Here is a 14,481-nt window from a genome sequence, read left to right as displayed (position 1 = left end):
TAAAAGATATGAATTTTCAAAGTTTATTTGAATTTCTGGAATTATTTAATTAACAGAAAAAGGGATATGACGTCAGCATGACGTATGAGTGACGTCAGCGGTCAACAGTCCGGGTTGACTGGTCAAACTGACAAGGGGGACCCACCTGTCATAGACAGTGGGTTAACAGAGGATTAAACTAATTAGTTTTTAGTTAATTAACTACTGGGCCCACCTGTCAGTGAGAGATTAATTAAACTAATTATTTTTATTTATAAAACATTTTCTTTTTTTAATTTTTGCGGCGGGGCCCGCATGTCAGTGACTGGGCCTGCCCAGTCAGCAGTTGACTGGGTCAACCCAGTCAACTGGGAACCATGGGGGCCACTGGTAGTGACCCAGGGGGTGGCCCCAGGTGTGCCACGTCGGCGGCCGGCGCCGGCGCAACTCCGGCGACCAAAACCGCGGCGGTCCCTCGCCGGAGTTGGCCGGAATCGCGCTACGTGGCTCGGGGAGGAACGGGGCTAGGCCCATTCGAAAGAACTCGCAGCGCCGCATCCAGTGGTGGCCGGGGCTTCGCCGGACTTGGCCGGAATCGGCGCCGGCGAGCGGCGGAGGCGGCGGCGCGCACGGGTGCTCGACGGAGACATGGCTACGGCGAGCTATCGAAAAAGCGGAGGGGCTGGGGGGCATCTACAAACGGCGGGGAGTGTAACGGGCTTGACCCCGTGACCATTTGGTCACCGGAGACCCGCCGGCGGCGAGCCTCGTGGCGCGGCGTTCGGGCGCGCGTGGGGGGGCAGCTACGGAGCGCGGGCGAGCTAGCGGAGAGGGGGAGGAGGTAGAGGAGCTCACCGCGCGGCGCAAGAAAGGCCCGTGGGTGGCTTAGTAGCAGCAGGTCGTCGCCGGGGAAGAAGGGGGTCGCCGGCGCCCAAAGATGAAGGCGAGCTCGGGGAGACCGATGCAGTGGCTCCGAGCTTCGACGGAGAGGCGGAGGGGGTGTAGTCGAGGGCGGCGACGTCGTACGACACGGCGAGGTGGCGAGTGGGGCACGGTGGCCGCGTGAACGAGGGGAACGGCGGCGAGCGCGTCGGGCGTGGGGAAGAGGGGGCGGCGCGGATCCGGGGGAGAGAAGGGGGAGGTGCGGGGGCCGAGAGGGAGAGCGGGGGTGAGTGGGAGAGAGGCCCGAGGAGGCGGGGGAGCTGGCGACCTTATCCCCTCCGGCGTCGGTGCCGGCGAGGGGGTCGGGCGGCAGCGCGCCCCTGTTCCGACCGGGTCGGGGGAACAGGGAAGGGGCGAGGGAGGAGGTGGGCTGGGCCGGGGGCGCGGGGGTGCGGGTGGCGGCCCAGCTGGGGCCGGGGGGGTTCGGGGTTTGGGCCGGGGGGGTCAGTGGGGGGGGAGGCCTGCTCCTTTTTTTTCTTTTTCTCTGACTGTTTCTGTTTTCTTTTTATTTGCTTATTCCCTTTTCTGTTTTATTTCATTTAAAGCATTTAGGCATTTTATAAAAATGTGTTCTCTCCACCATAATTACCAGTGTAATATTTGGCACCCACTGAACATTTTTGTTTGAGTTTTTGAAAACTTTTATTTTTCACTTTAATTATATTTGAAGTTTGAACTAGGAGTTAGAAAGGAAGGTGATTCAAATGTGATCAAGCCCTGTTTAGCAACATGATTAGCTTAATCACAGGGAGTTACTGTAGCATGATTCCCAGGGTGTTACACACATAAGAATATAATTAATGATGACATCAGTTACTACATTATACCTTTGGGTGGTATAGGAAATGAAGAGAAGTGTGCTAATGCATGATTCAAGACCCTTGTATCATGTGCACAGCCCGGCCAACCCGCAACCACAAACGTAAACCTCATGTCAAAGTCACATACTGCAAGCACATTCTGAGATGTGAAACCATGTCGACATCTATGGTTAACCGCATCATCTGCAGGCACTGAAACTGGCACATGTGATCCATCTATGGCACCAATAGCGCCTTTGAAATGAGGCCAGAAACGCTCTTCCTTAATCTTTTCATGCTCATGCCTAAAAGTAGGATCTCTAGGTTTGATGTTATCTTTCGCTAACTTGCGCAAACATAACAAAACTTCCTTAAACTTTGTATGAACTGTCCAAAGTGATCGTACAAAACGGTTCTCAGCTTGAGCAAATGATTGAGGGCCTCCAACAATCCATAAGAACATGGCCAGTGACTCAATTGATGAAACATTAGTGGTTGACGTCAAACCATATGCAGAGACAAGCAAATCATGAAGTGCCATGAAAACATCATTGCCCATTCGAAACATTTTATAAAAGTATCTAGGTCGACCGTAACACTCCATGACCCATTGAAGTCCTGTTTGCTGAGGCACTCTGTATGTTTTGTTCAAGTATCGCTCAACATAGAGGTTACCTAGGTTTCCCATGATAGCAGCCTGATTCGCAAGTTCAGCTAGAAGTTTCATTCCCTCCTGTCCCTTTATGGCCACTTCTTGCATTCTTGCATCCATCTACATAACAATATAAAAATGTTAAAATATTCATGGGCATCACATAAATATGACCAAACTACACGAGCAATTATTTCTCGCAAGATAAATATTGTAAAACAACACAAGCAAATATTTCTCACAACATAAATATAGTAAACAACACGAGCAAATATTTCTCACAACATAAATAAGGTAAAACAACATGAGCACATATTTCTCACAACATAAATATGGTAAACAACAGGAGTAAATATTTGTCACAACATAAATATGGTAAACCAACATAAGCAAATATGGTCCACGACAAAAGCAATTACATCCACAACGAAAGCAAATATGGTCCACAAATAACCAAATTTGGTCCACAATGAAAGCAAATATAGGTCTATAACATAAACAAATATGATTCACTACACGTGCTTCAACATCTCCTTCTCATGCTCCCTCTCCAAAAAATCAAACCTCCCTTCTTTTGTTTCAAGAACATTGAAGATTCCCTAAACTCGGGCTTCACTATAAGAGTGAGGGTTGTGTGCATGAGAGCAGTTTTTTTCCTTCACACCACATTCTTTGACCATCTTCATTACTTCTGAAATGGTGGGAACATGGTTTGTGAGAGGAGCGGATGATGCTTCAACACTTGAAGTTATCTTCTCCACTCCACTTTCTATTTTCTCGCATGTCTGCTTGTACAATCGTAAGAATGGACTCTTCTCTTCCTTCTCCTCATTTGCGTTAGAAGGTTGCTTGCGCTTCTTGCTTGGTTTTGGTTTCTTCGAAGATGCCAACTTCATTTGAGCACTACCATCGGGCTTCTCGAAAGGAATCGCATTATCATCACTTGATTCATCAGAAGATATATCTCCAGCACAAGAAGCACTAGCCCCAGTAACATGTACTTTGTCAAATATGATGTGCAAATCTTCAAGGTGCTTTGGTCCCTGTTTTTTGAACTTCATATGATTGCATTTCTTTCCTGTACTCTCTTGGCATCTCTGAAATGGATTTCAATGTACAAGTGAGATAATGCAACCATATAGAACCATGCCAAATGAAAAACAAAATGGCTAGTCCTACCTTGATATGTTCATCCCACCATTCTTTAGAGCAATCAACGGTTCTCTTCGCATCATCCCATCCAAGCCCAGTTGCTTCATTTTTCAACTCCATGAACCAAGTGTACTCATTTTTTATGGCATCCCACTTGTTTTTGAATTTATCCTTGGGATACTTCTTTCCCGTTCTAGCTTCCCATTTCTCCAAAACGTTTTCCCAACCCCTCTTGTTTAAATAACCTAATGGCCTATTCCCCTTTTCAACCTCTTCTCTCAATATTTCAATGAGTTTCTTGAGATGGGCATCATCCCACACCGCCTTCTCAGTCATACTTCAATAAAGCAATATGAGAAAAGCACGTATCAAGAATAATGCATTACATAATAGCAGCAAGTACTCAAATAGTATGTACAAGTAGCAAACATAATATCTATGTACAAGAAATTTTTGTGAATGTTGTTTGCTGTCTTTTTAGATGGCATGTCATGCAAGCTTATACATCACACAAAAAATAGGTATATCATGTTCAGCTTCTGTACATATCATGTATACAAGCAATTAAACATTACATAAATAAAATTGTGCAAAAAATTCAAAGGAAACCTAAACAGGGAGGGTGAGGAGGAAGGAGAGGGGGAGGGAGCAGGGAATTGGGGAGGGGGCTAGGAGGACTGAGGCCGGTGAGCTGGCGCCGCCGGCCGGCCGGACGGACCTAGGCCGCCGGGAACAGGTGGGCCGGAAGGGGCGAGCAGGGAGGAGGATAGACGAAGGATGGATAAAGTGTGGAGGAGGGAGGAGGGAGGAGGGACTTGGGGGTACTAGGAGTGGCCGGTGCGCCGGCGAGGATGGCCGGCCGGAGCTGGGCCGCCGGTAACAGCAAGGGGAGGGAGGAGCATGGAGGAGGGAGGAGGTTGTAGAAATTTTACCTTAGAACGGAGCGGGCGGCAGCGGAGGTTCGCCGGAGCAGGCGGCGGCGGAGGATGGCCGGAGCAGGCGGCGGCGGAGGATCGCCGGAGCCGGCGGCGTTGGCGGGCGGTGGCGGCGGCCGACCCTAGATCGATCTGTTGCTTCGTTCCTGGCGAGAGTTGAGAAGAAGAGATTTAAACAGGTATGACTTGGGAGTGGCATTGGTGGGTAAATACCATCAATTATTATGGAAACAGCTGAAAGTGGTTGGTTTAGAAGCTGTAAAAGTTGGGGGTACCTCAGCTGTGAAATTTATACTACGTAAAAGCTACAGATTATTAGAAGCTACTTCGATAATTTATCCCTTTGGTTAGCTTTTAGCTTCTAAAAAGCAGAAGTTGGGACAATCTGTCCAACCAAACACAGCCTAAGCCTTCGCTACCCCCTTCAGATTTTATGAGGTAGAAAATGTATTTTCGACGAAACAATAAATAGAAGGTTCCCTACAGCCCGGCCACCAAATGCACCCTTCAGTACAACCAACAGTCGCTGCCCTAGTTGTCAAAAAAAAAAACAGTCGCTGCCCTAATCAATGCATGGCCCTACACTGCGGTACACCGTCCCTAAACAGATGTGCCACCAGTAGATGATGATGGCCATCTTTGGCCAGCGTCTAGAACGTCCGCTCTCGCAGCATTTCTGCAGATCCAATGGCGGTCCAGCCGGCCGGCTGACGTCTAGCGCGAGCATAGTTTTATTCATTCTAGACACAGCCATCCAGAAATCCACTTATCCACAGGTAGTTTAAAGCCTCGTCCGGCCGATTCACCGCACATACGGTAGCTATGACGACGGGAATAGCAGAGTGCTCTCCGTCCTTCTTGCCGCTGCCGGCCTCGCCGTGCTAGCGATCTGCTGGTACCTTTCCGTCGTCCTCGGCCGCGGCGGCGTCGCCGGAGCGAAGCGGTATCCGCCCGCGGTCGGCACGGTGTTCCATCAGGTATACCACCTCCGGCGGCTGCACGACTACTACACGGACCTGTTTCGCGAGCACATGACCTTCCGGCTGCTCTCACCGGGACGGGGCCAGATTTACACGTCCGACCCGGCGGTGGTCGAGCACATCCTCAAGACTAACTTCTCCAACTACGGCAAGGTGCGCAATACAGTATCCTCAGGACTAATTTTATTTTAGGGAATCTCATGACTAACTCATGCATATGAGATTATGAGTTAAATCAATCAGACTGACATGTTAAATGAAGGGTGTGGGTAGATCTCAGTCGAACGAGACTTAACCAAGTCTCAGTCAAATTACATAATATATAAAAAAGAAGAAATAACCTTTTTTTTAACTTGCACAGATCTCTACGTAAAATCTCGTGAATATAACATCGACTGAGACATCGTTAAGTCTCAGTCAACTGAGATTTAGCAATCCCGTTAGATGAAGATCCTGCTCTCTGCTTTGACCTCAATCTTATTACCTCCTTCCTGCTATCGTTGGTCTAGTTTCGGCTTAGTTCAGTTTGGTATTAAAAAAACTCTTGTGTATGTTGGAGAATGGCGTTGCTATTTCCTAGGGGTGGTCATCTGGGGGGGGTTGTGTGCTCATTGAAAAAGTATTTTTACCGGAGCCGGGAGCTATTGGTGCAGCATCCATCGTTAAATGTTGCTTTGAGATTGATCTAGCTGAAGACCTCATTATGCTTTTATTTCTGTCTTTTAGCAATACAAATCTTATACAAACATATATACTTCGCTGTATGGGGGCCACAACAGATGTCAGGGAGAGAGCAAATGGTTGCACCACGGCTGCATGCGAACACTAAATGCATACACTTTATTTTCCACGTGACATTTTAAAAGGTTGATAACTTTTGAACTAAATATTCAGTTTTGAAATATTTTATATTTTTCAATTCGGGGTGAGAAGACCTTTAAAACTGGATATTTAGTTCACTCATTGGCTAGTTTGAATTTTATCATTTCACTCATTTCAAAAAACGCATTTCAGTCAGTTTCATAAAACCTTTCAGTCAGTTTCACATTTCACTAGATTCGGAAAACACATTACACCCATTTACAAAATATAGATTTCACTCATTTTAGAAATCACATTTCACTATATTTAACATATTTCACACCGAAATATGTGTCATGTGTATGGAAAACAAATTTCACTCATTTCAAATATTGGTTTCACTCAATTCGAAAAACATTTCATTTACTCGGGAAACTGTTTTCACTCATTTCAGAATAGTTAAAAAAACCATTTCACTTGTTTCAAAAATAGATTTCACTCATTTCTGAAAACACATTAGACTCATTTGCAAAAGTAATTTCACTGTGAATTTATGAAAAATATTGAATGTATTTCACTCATCAAAAATATCAACTTCAAACACTAAAAAAGCAGTTTCATACAAAATATTGGTTATCTTTCACTTTTTTCACTGATCAAAAATATTGAAATACTCCTATGTTTCACTCGTTTCAAAAACTAATTTCACTCGTTTCAAATACATTACACTTTTGAAATACAAAGTTTCACCCTTTTGTGAAATATATTTCTGAAAGGATAAAAATATGCTTTTTAAGAAAACAGATCAGTTCTTCATAAGTTGAAAAATAATTAGTTTCACTCTTTTGGGATATATGAAATTGAAATAATTAAAATCAGTTTCATAAAAAAGTGTGAGGAATTAGTGTTTTGAAAATGAGTGAGATTTGTTTTCTAAAAGAATTGAAATTAGTTTTTGAAATAAATTGAAATGTTTTTTTTCAAATTCAAATCTACTTTACAAAATATTTCAAATAAGTTTAGAGTGAGAGAGGTTGATCGGTTGAAGAAAATGAACTGGCATAGTCTGTACTTCTGAAGTGAGAGGTGAGTGACATGCACATGGGTGGGGCCCAAGCTGATCAAATACAATGAAGTTAAATGAATAAAGAAGAGAAGTACTGTATATAGCTTTTGAGTTGGCTGCCTCCTATTGGTGAAAGAAGCACCGGTAGCTCCCGCCACCGGTAAAAGACACTTTGGGGTGTGCTCATCCTCTTAACTTGCCTCCCTGATGAGGGAGTTGTGGTTTCAACTTTCATCGTCGAGGGAAGCGCATCGTTCAAGAAGCTCGCTTGCTGCTTGCTTGCTGGTAGGTGTGCGTGGGTGATGTAGTAGTAATGTACTCCCTCCGCTGTGGTGTCAAAAACGCTCTTATATTATGGGACGGAGGGAGTAAGACGTTGTGATTTCTGTTAATGGAAGTCAGATAGGAAGCTCTCTTTTTCAACAAAAAAAAAGATAGTAAAGAACTAAAACCACGACACTATTATGGATCGGAGGGACTAGTAGATTGTTATCCTTGTTAGAGATCTTAGACTTGGGTTCGTTAACTGTAAAACAGTATCGGTTCCCCATTTTATCGTGCAATTGGACGTGCTAACAACACAGGTGTAAGAATTTTGACGCGGAACTAGCTAATCTATATGTTCCATAATATAAGATCATTTTGTAAGCTATTTTAGCTTGTAAAAACATCTTATGTTGTGGGACGGAGGGAGTACAAGAGTTGGCCTCAGCAAGTGAGAGTGATGTTATTGGCTGACACGTGTATGATGCTTAGGACAAATACACAGGGCGTACGAGTTAGACACGCTTGCACCAATATACTGCTTCTGTTAAGACGTTTTAGACAGTACAAACAGTGCCCAAAACAATTCATGGTCAGTTGTCTAAAGTGTCTTATAAAAAAGAATGGAGGGAGTACTAGCTAGTACCAATATACCCAAAACTAACAAAATAGATGCCCTCACAAAGTCGGCCAGATGTTATTCGCTGACATGCGTACGATGTTTCTGGACAAACACATAGGGCGAGTCTAACTACGAGAACACGAGCGATCTCTTCGGCGACGGCATCTTCGCGGTGGACGGCGACAAGTGGAAGCAGCAGAGGAAGATCGCCAGCTACGACTTCTCCACGAGGGCCCTCCGGGACTTCAGCGGCGGCGTCTTCAACAAGAACGCCGCCAAGCTCGCGCACATCGTCTCCGACAACGCCGCGGCGAAGCAACCCATGGACTTTCAGGCACGGATCTGATCAATCTGGCAAACCATCATTTCCTATCGATCAAAGGAGGGCTCTGACAAGGCTGTCCTGCATGGTGCATGTCTCTTGGATCGGTCAGGCCTTGCTGATGAAAGCGACGATGGATTCCATCTTCACCATCGCCTTCGGCCTGGACCTCAACACGCTGTCCGGGGAGGCGGCGGACGAGGGGAGCCGCTTCGCCGCGGCGTTCGACGACGCCAGCGAGTTCATCCTGCTCCGCTTCGTCAACGCGTTCTGGAAGGTGTCGAGGTTCCTCAACGTCGGCGCGGAGGCGGCTCTGAGGCACAGGATCAAGGTCGTCGACGAGTTCGCGTACAAGCACATCCGTGCCAGGGCCGACGAGATGTCCGCCGGCAAGGCACACGACGCCGTAACTAACCTGCTCTGACCTCCTTCCATCAACTTGAACACGCTTGCTGCGCTTGAAATTGAGCTCAAGTCTTGACTTGGTTACTACTGCTCGACTTGATAGGAGTCGAAGTGTGATTTGCTGTCGAGGTTCATACAGGCGACCACCAGCGATTCCGGGGAGGTGGATTACAAGTACCTGAGAGACATCATAATGAACATCGTCATAGCCGGCAAGGACACGACCGCCGGAGCGCTTGCCCGGTTCCTCTACATGATGTGCAAGCACCCGGAGGTGCAGGAGAAGATCAGCGAGGAGGCCAGGGAGGCTGCCGACGCCGGGGAAGCCGCGTCCATCGACGACTTCTCGCAGAGCCTGACCGACGAGGCGCTGAACAAGATGCACTACCTGCACGCCGCCCTGACGGAGACACTCAGAGTGTACCCCTCGGTCCCGCTGGTGAGTCCATCCATCCATAACAGCACGCTCCAAACTTGTAATCATCAAAGGAAAAGTCATTGCTTTGTGGGATTGCATGTAAAATTGTACGTAATTTTTGTTGGGTGTTTCAGGATAACAAGGAGTGCTTTTCGGACGACGTTCTGCCCAACGGCTTCAGCGTCGGCAAGGGAGACATGGTGTTCTACGCCCCCTACGCCATGGGCCGGATGGAGCGCCTGTGGGGTGAGGACGCCCAAGTCTTCCGGCCCGAGCGGTGGCTAGACGAACACGGCGTGTTCCAGCCAGAAAGCCCTTTCAAATTCACAGCTTTCCAGGTAACCATGTCACCCATGAACATCACCATGACCTTACAAAAAAAACTGCATGCCAATGTTCTTGTCACTGCCGCTGAAATGTGCTCTGAAGTAAACTAGCTGTAGTTGTGAGGAATTTTTTTTCCAACTACCGACACCTGCTTCATGGTCTGCATGCAGGCCGGTCCGAGGATCTGCCTGGGAAAGGAGTTCGCATACTGGCAGATGAAGATCTTCGCGGCGGTGCTGCTCCGTTTCTTCGTGCTGGCTCTGCGCGACAAGGACGCCAGCGTCAACTACAGGACCATGATCACGCTCTACATCGAGCAGGGTCTCCATCTCACGGCTGTGGCGAGATGATTCTGCAGTATGTGGCAGCTGGCTTGGCCAGCCGAGCGTCCTTGTGCAGAGACACGAAGGGTGCTATGCGACTTGTGTGCGGTCGCCACGCGCGAATAATAAGCTGAGTCCAGCGTCAGTATATAATGTGGTGTGTGCACAGTAGCATCTCTTGTGAATGTGATTTGTGAATCGGACCTCTCACCTGTACCAGAATGGGTTGCTTTTTTTTTCTCCGCAAACTCTTTTTTCTTTCTCAGAAGAGTACGTTTCTGGGGGCCTTCGTGTTCGTGACAAATGGACCGCGGGGACTTGCGCATGTTTTTCTTTCTTTTTGGGATTTTTTTAATCTATTCATCTAGTACCAGCGTTCCGGCGCCTGCGTGCGTCTTCACAGCGCCGCAGCGCGTGGATCCAGTCAGCTTCGAATAGGGATGGCACCCGCAGGGTATGGGTACGGGTGGAGCTACCCCATACCTTTACCCGTCCGCCGTGAGTTTATCCATCACCCATACCCATACCCGTCAAGGGTATAATTTTTTCCCATACCCGTCACCCGACAGGGTTTATGGGTACCCGCAGGTAAAAGTACCCGCGTTTAGAACACATCAATTGAGTAGAAAATAGTTGTAAAAAGCAACATATAATCATAAATTATTAATAGCAACACATCTTAAACAACAATGTACAACAACATATTGTAACAACAACATATTCTCATAAACAAAAGTATTTGCCTATGAAGTGACATATAAAAATGTTAAACAACAACACATAATCATAAATAACAACACATATGCATACACTTTAAGTTCACGAAATCATGATAAATTATAGAGATAATTTGAATACATATTAGAGTTTTTACCTAGCATGATTAGGAGGGAAATGAATACATTGGGATATTAACGGAAACCCACCTGTCAACATTTTAGATGGGTACATGGGTACGCGGGCATGGGTTATACGATCCCATACCCGTACCCTCTCTACCCGATGGGTATGATATTTCCCCATTTAAGTACCCATGGGTAATTTTTTGTCCCATACCCTTACCCTAATAGGGTTTTTACCCACAGGGTACGCGGGTAATGGGTACCCATTGCCATCCCTAGCTTCGAAGTTGGGGCAGCGCGAATGGAGATGAAAATCATGCCGACTTCGATCACAGCGGACGACGGCGGCGCCTTTGGTGTCTTTTTTCCTTCCGAGGGTATCGTTTTAAAGCAGGTGCTGACTGGAGGGGCCAAGAGGTGGTCTGGCGTTGCATCTATTGCATCGTCGACGGCGGGTCTCGGCGGCGTGGCGCAGTGGAGTCTCAACGGTTGACGCGTGTAAATGGACGCCCGCAGGGTGTTGGCGTTGTCTGGCGTAGTGGTGACGTCAGACGACGGTTGATTCCTCCTGAAGATGGGATAACAGAAGATGGTAGCGGCGGATTCTTTAGTGTGTGCATGCAGAGCATGCTGAGGGTCTGCTGGATCGGTTGGTGCTCTCAACTTGCCGTGGGGCGGCTTCGCGAGGCCACCGGGTTAGATGGTGTGTGTTGGTACGAGGTCAGGGCACACCATCAAGATTGTAGGTGTAGCGACAGATGTCATCGGGGAGGTAGCTTTGAATTGATCCTTGTATTTATTTTGTCAAGTTATGTTGAATAATTTAACAAAGATGATGGTGTGCATCCTTGGATGTAGAGGCCGGGGTTTCAACCTCCTTTTCAAAGAAGAAAAAGTACAAAGAATACCAGAAGTAACATGGATTACATCCAGGTCCGTAGATCATCTAACGACAACTATAATCACTGGAGCAAGCCGAAGGCGCGCCGCCATCATCGCTTCTCCTTCACCGGAGTCGGACATACCTTGTTATAGTAGATAATTAGGAAGTTGTCATGCTAAGGACCCTTAGGACCATCACACTAGAACATCAACCGTCGCCAATGAAGAGAAGCATAGATCAGAAGGATCCAACCCGTAGATACAGGAACACAGACGAAGGAAAGACCAAATCCAAGTGGACCCACCAAAGACCAACACCGATTGTATCCAGCGAGATCTATTGGGAACACACCTTTACACGCCCTCCGACGACGCTAGACGCACCACCGACACCAGGGCTAGGTGAGGAGAAGCTTATCCCATCTTCTGGGAGCCGTCGCAGCCTCGCCTTCGGCCTTCCCGAGTAGGGCACAAAGCCTAACCAAGCTAAGAAAAGCACCTAAAAATAGTACCCACATGTAGGTAAGGGTAGGGATCCATCGTGTCTTCATGACCCTAGGGCGTTTCCAACTCATAGGGAAGTAGTATGGGGTACAAGCACAACGAGCATACACTCGACATTTGCACAATTTGGATATGCACAACCAACATCAACGCACACACACAAATGATCGGCCGACAAACAGGGAAGAAAACCAACACAATGCCTAGACGGGGGGATAAAAAGGTAAAAGGGAGTAGCATTGATCCTCGCTCGGCAGTTGCAGCCACCAAAAACGATGTAAGTGTTGGAAATATGCCCTAGAGGCAATAATAAATGGTTATTATTATATTTCCTTGTTCATGGTAATTGTCTATTGTTCATGCTATAATTGTGTTATCCGGAAATCATAATACATGTGTGAATACATAGACCACAACGTGTCCCTAGTGAGCCTCTAGTTGACTAGCTCGTTGATCAACAGATAGTCATGGTTTCCTGACTATGGACATTGGATGTCATTGATAACGTGTAACATCCCAAATTTTCAATTTGGTATGTTATACATAGATCATCATTGCATATCATGTTTTATTGCATTTTGACAAAATCCTCGATAAATCCTAAGCAACTCAAGGACCCTCGGAGAGAGTTGGGGATTTTCTCGAATTTTCACATTTGATTTTCATCAAATAATAAGACGAGGATTTTGGTTTTAATTATTTTCTCTCCGGAAAAATATTTCATTTTAAAAATAAACGAGAGGAGAAAATATGACTTCTCCAAAACAATTGAAATACTGGAGGTAAAATGTTAAGATCATTTATTGGAATTTATTCGGATTTTATTTGCAATTTTTATTGCATTAAAAATATTGCATGTTTTCAAAATATTTATTTTGATTTAAAAAAATGTTCACCCTATTCTAGATTTTCTAACTAGACGGGGAAAATTTATTTTATATTTTTCTGACTTTTATTTATTTTTCTGTAAATTATTTTCCGCGGAACGTTTTAAAAAAAAACTGCGCGACGCCCGACCGGGCCGAAGCCCAACCGAGCGCCGGCCCACCCCGTCGCCCTCTCCTTCCCCAGCACGGGAGCGCCGCCGCGCCGAGTCCCGCCGCCGCACGCCTCCTCGGCCGCCCCCTCCTCCAAGCTGAGCTCTCCCCCCCCCCCCATATAAATACCCGCACCCCCCCTCTCCTCTCACCTCGCCCGCCGCCGCCCGCACCCGCCTCGTCCGCCGCCGTCGGAGCCGAGCCCTCCGCCGCCGTCGTTCGTCGCCGGAGCCGCCCCTCGCACCCCCCCCCCCGAGCCCCGCACCCCCGCCGCACCCCGCGCCCCGCCAGAGCCCTGCCGGATATCTGCCCCGACGAGGTACTGCCTCGCCTCGTTCGTCGCCGGTTTTTGTTTTTTTTAAAAACCGTTCGTTTAAAAAAAACCTAGATCGGTTTTTTATTCGGTTTTGTTATTTTGCGAGCGTTCACCGAACCGTTCGTTTTAACGAACGCGTTCGTCGGTTTTTCTTTGTTAACGAACGTCCGTTCTTTAAGCGTTCGTCCGTTTTTCTTTTTCGTCGGATTTTTCCGCGATTATCTCAGATCTCGATTTCTGATCGAATCTTTGTTTCTGTTTAACTTCTCACTCGTTTATCGGAATCAGGCGATTCAAGCGCCTAGAGTTTCGTCTCGAAATTCTCTTTCCGTTTAACCTACTCAAACAAGTTTTTGCTACAGTAAAATTTGACCTAGATCCAGATTAGTAAACGAAGCTTCTTCCTTTCGCCGTTTGACTTTCGTTGCTTCTTTCGAGTTGATTCTTTTTGCAAACCGGAGTTCTTAAGTTGAACTTTCTGGTTGGATCTTTCATTCGAGTTTTACCTGTGCATTAGATGAGTACTGATTGTATGCTTGTTTGTTTGCGATAGAGTACCCGGAGTGTGCCGCTTGTTACTTCGAATCGCTAGGTTTTGCGGATCATCAGCAAGGCAAGTAACACTTTGATCATATACCTTCCATACCCAGTTTTTATTGCATTAGATCTATTCCTCAAACATTGCATGATTAGGATCTATTTAAATTGTGGGTACTGGGAAGTAGTTGAGGTAGTACCTATTACCTGTTTTCCATTCAAACCCTTGGGAGTTACTTCTACGTTGCTATTATTATTGCCATGCTATGCTCGTAGACGTGGTTTGGGTTTGAGAGATATTCATGACAGATGTGAGATGTTTATTAATGGTTCAACTTAAGGTGGCAACTAAAACTCACATCTGGGTGGATTGAG

The 14,481-nt window shown here is 46.6% G+C and overlaps 1 protein-coding gene and 1 pseudogene across 1 annotated transcript; one reads left to right on the top strand and one right to left on the bottom strand.

The window, feature by feature from the left end:
* Positions 1-2,663: 2,663 nt before the first annotated feature.
* On the bottom strand, positions 2,664-4,103 carry LOC109761478 (uncharacterized; annotated as a pseudogene).
* Positions 4,104-5,132: 1,029 nt separating this feature from the next.
* LOC109761480 (cytochrome P450 704C1) lies at positions 5,133-10,236 on the top strand. The gene is given in 7 exon segments (XM_020320294.4): positions 5,133-5,319; positions 5,322-5,593; positions 8,312-8,527; positions 8,628-8,921; positions 9,024-9,359; positions 9,473-9,676; positions 9,836-10,236. Coding segments are annotated over 7 exon segments (1,539 nt in total). The 5' UTR covers positions 5,133-5,282; the 3' UTR covers positions 10,016-10,236.
* The last annotated feature ends 4,245 nt before the right edge of the window (positions 10,237-14,481 follow it).

This window comes from Aegilops tauschii, chromosome 1 (assembly GCF_002575655.3).
Source record: "Aegilops tauschii subsp. strangulata cultivar AL8/78 chromosome 1, Aet v6.0, whole genome shotgun sequence".
NCBI lineage: Eukaryota > Viridiplantae > Streptophyta > Magnoliopsida > Poales > Poaceae > Aegilops > Aegilops tauschii.
Note: the sequence above shows the minus strand (reverse complement) of the source record. Positions and strands in the feature narration are given on the sequence as shown.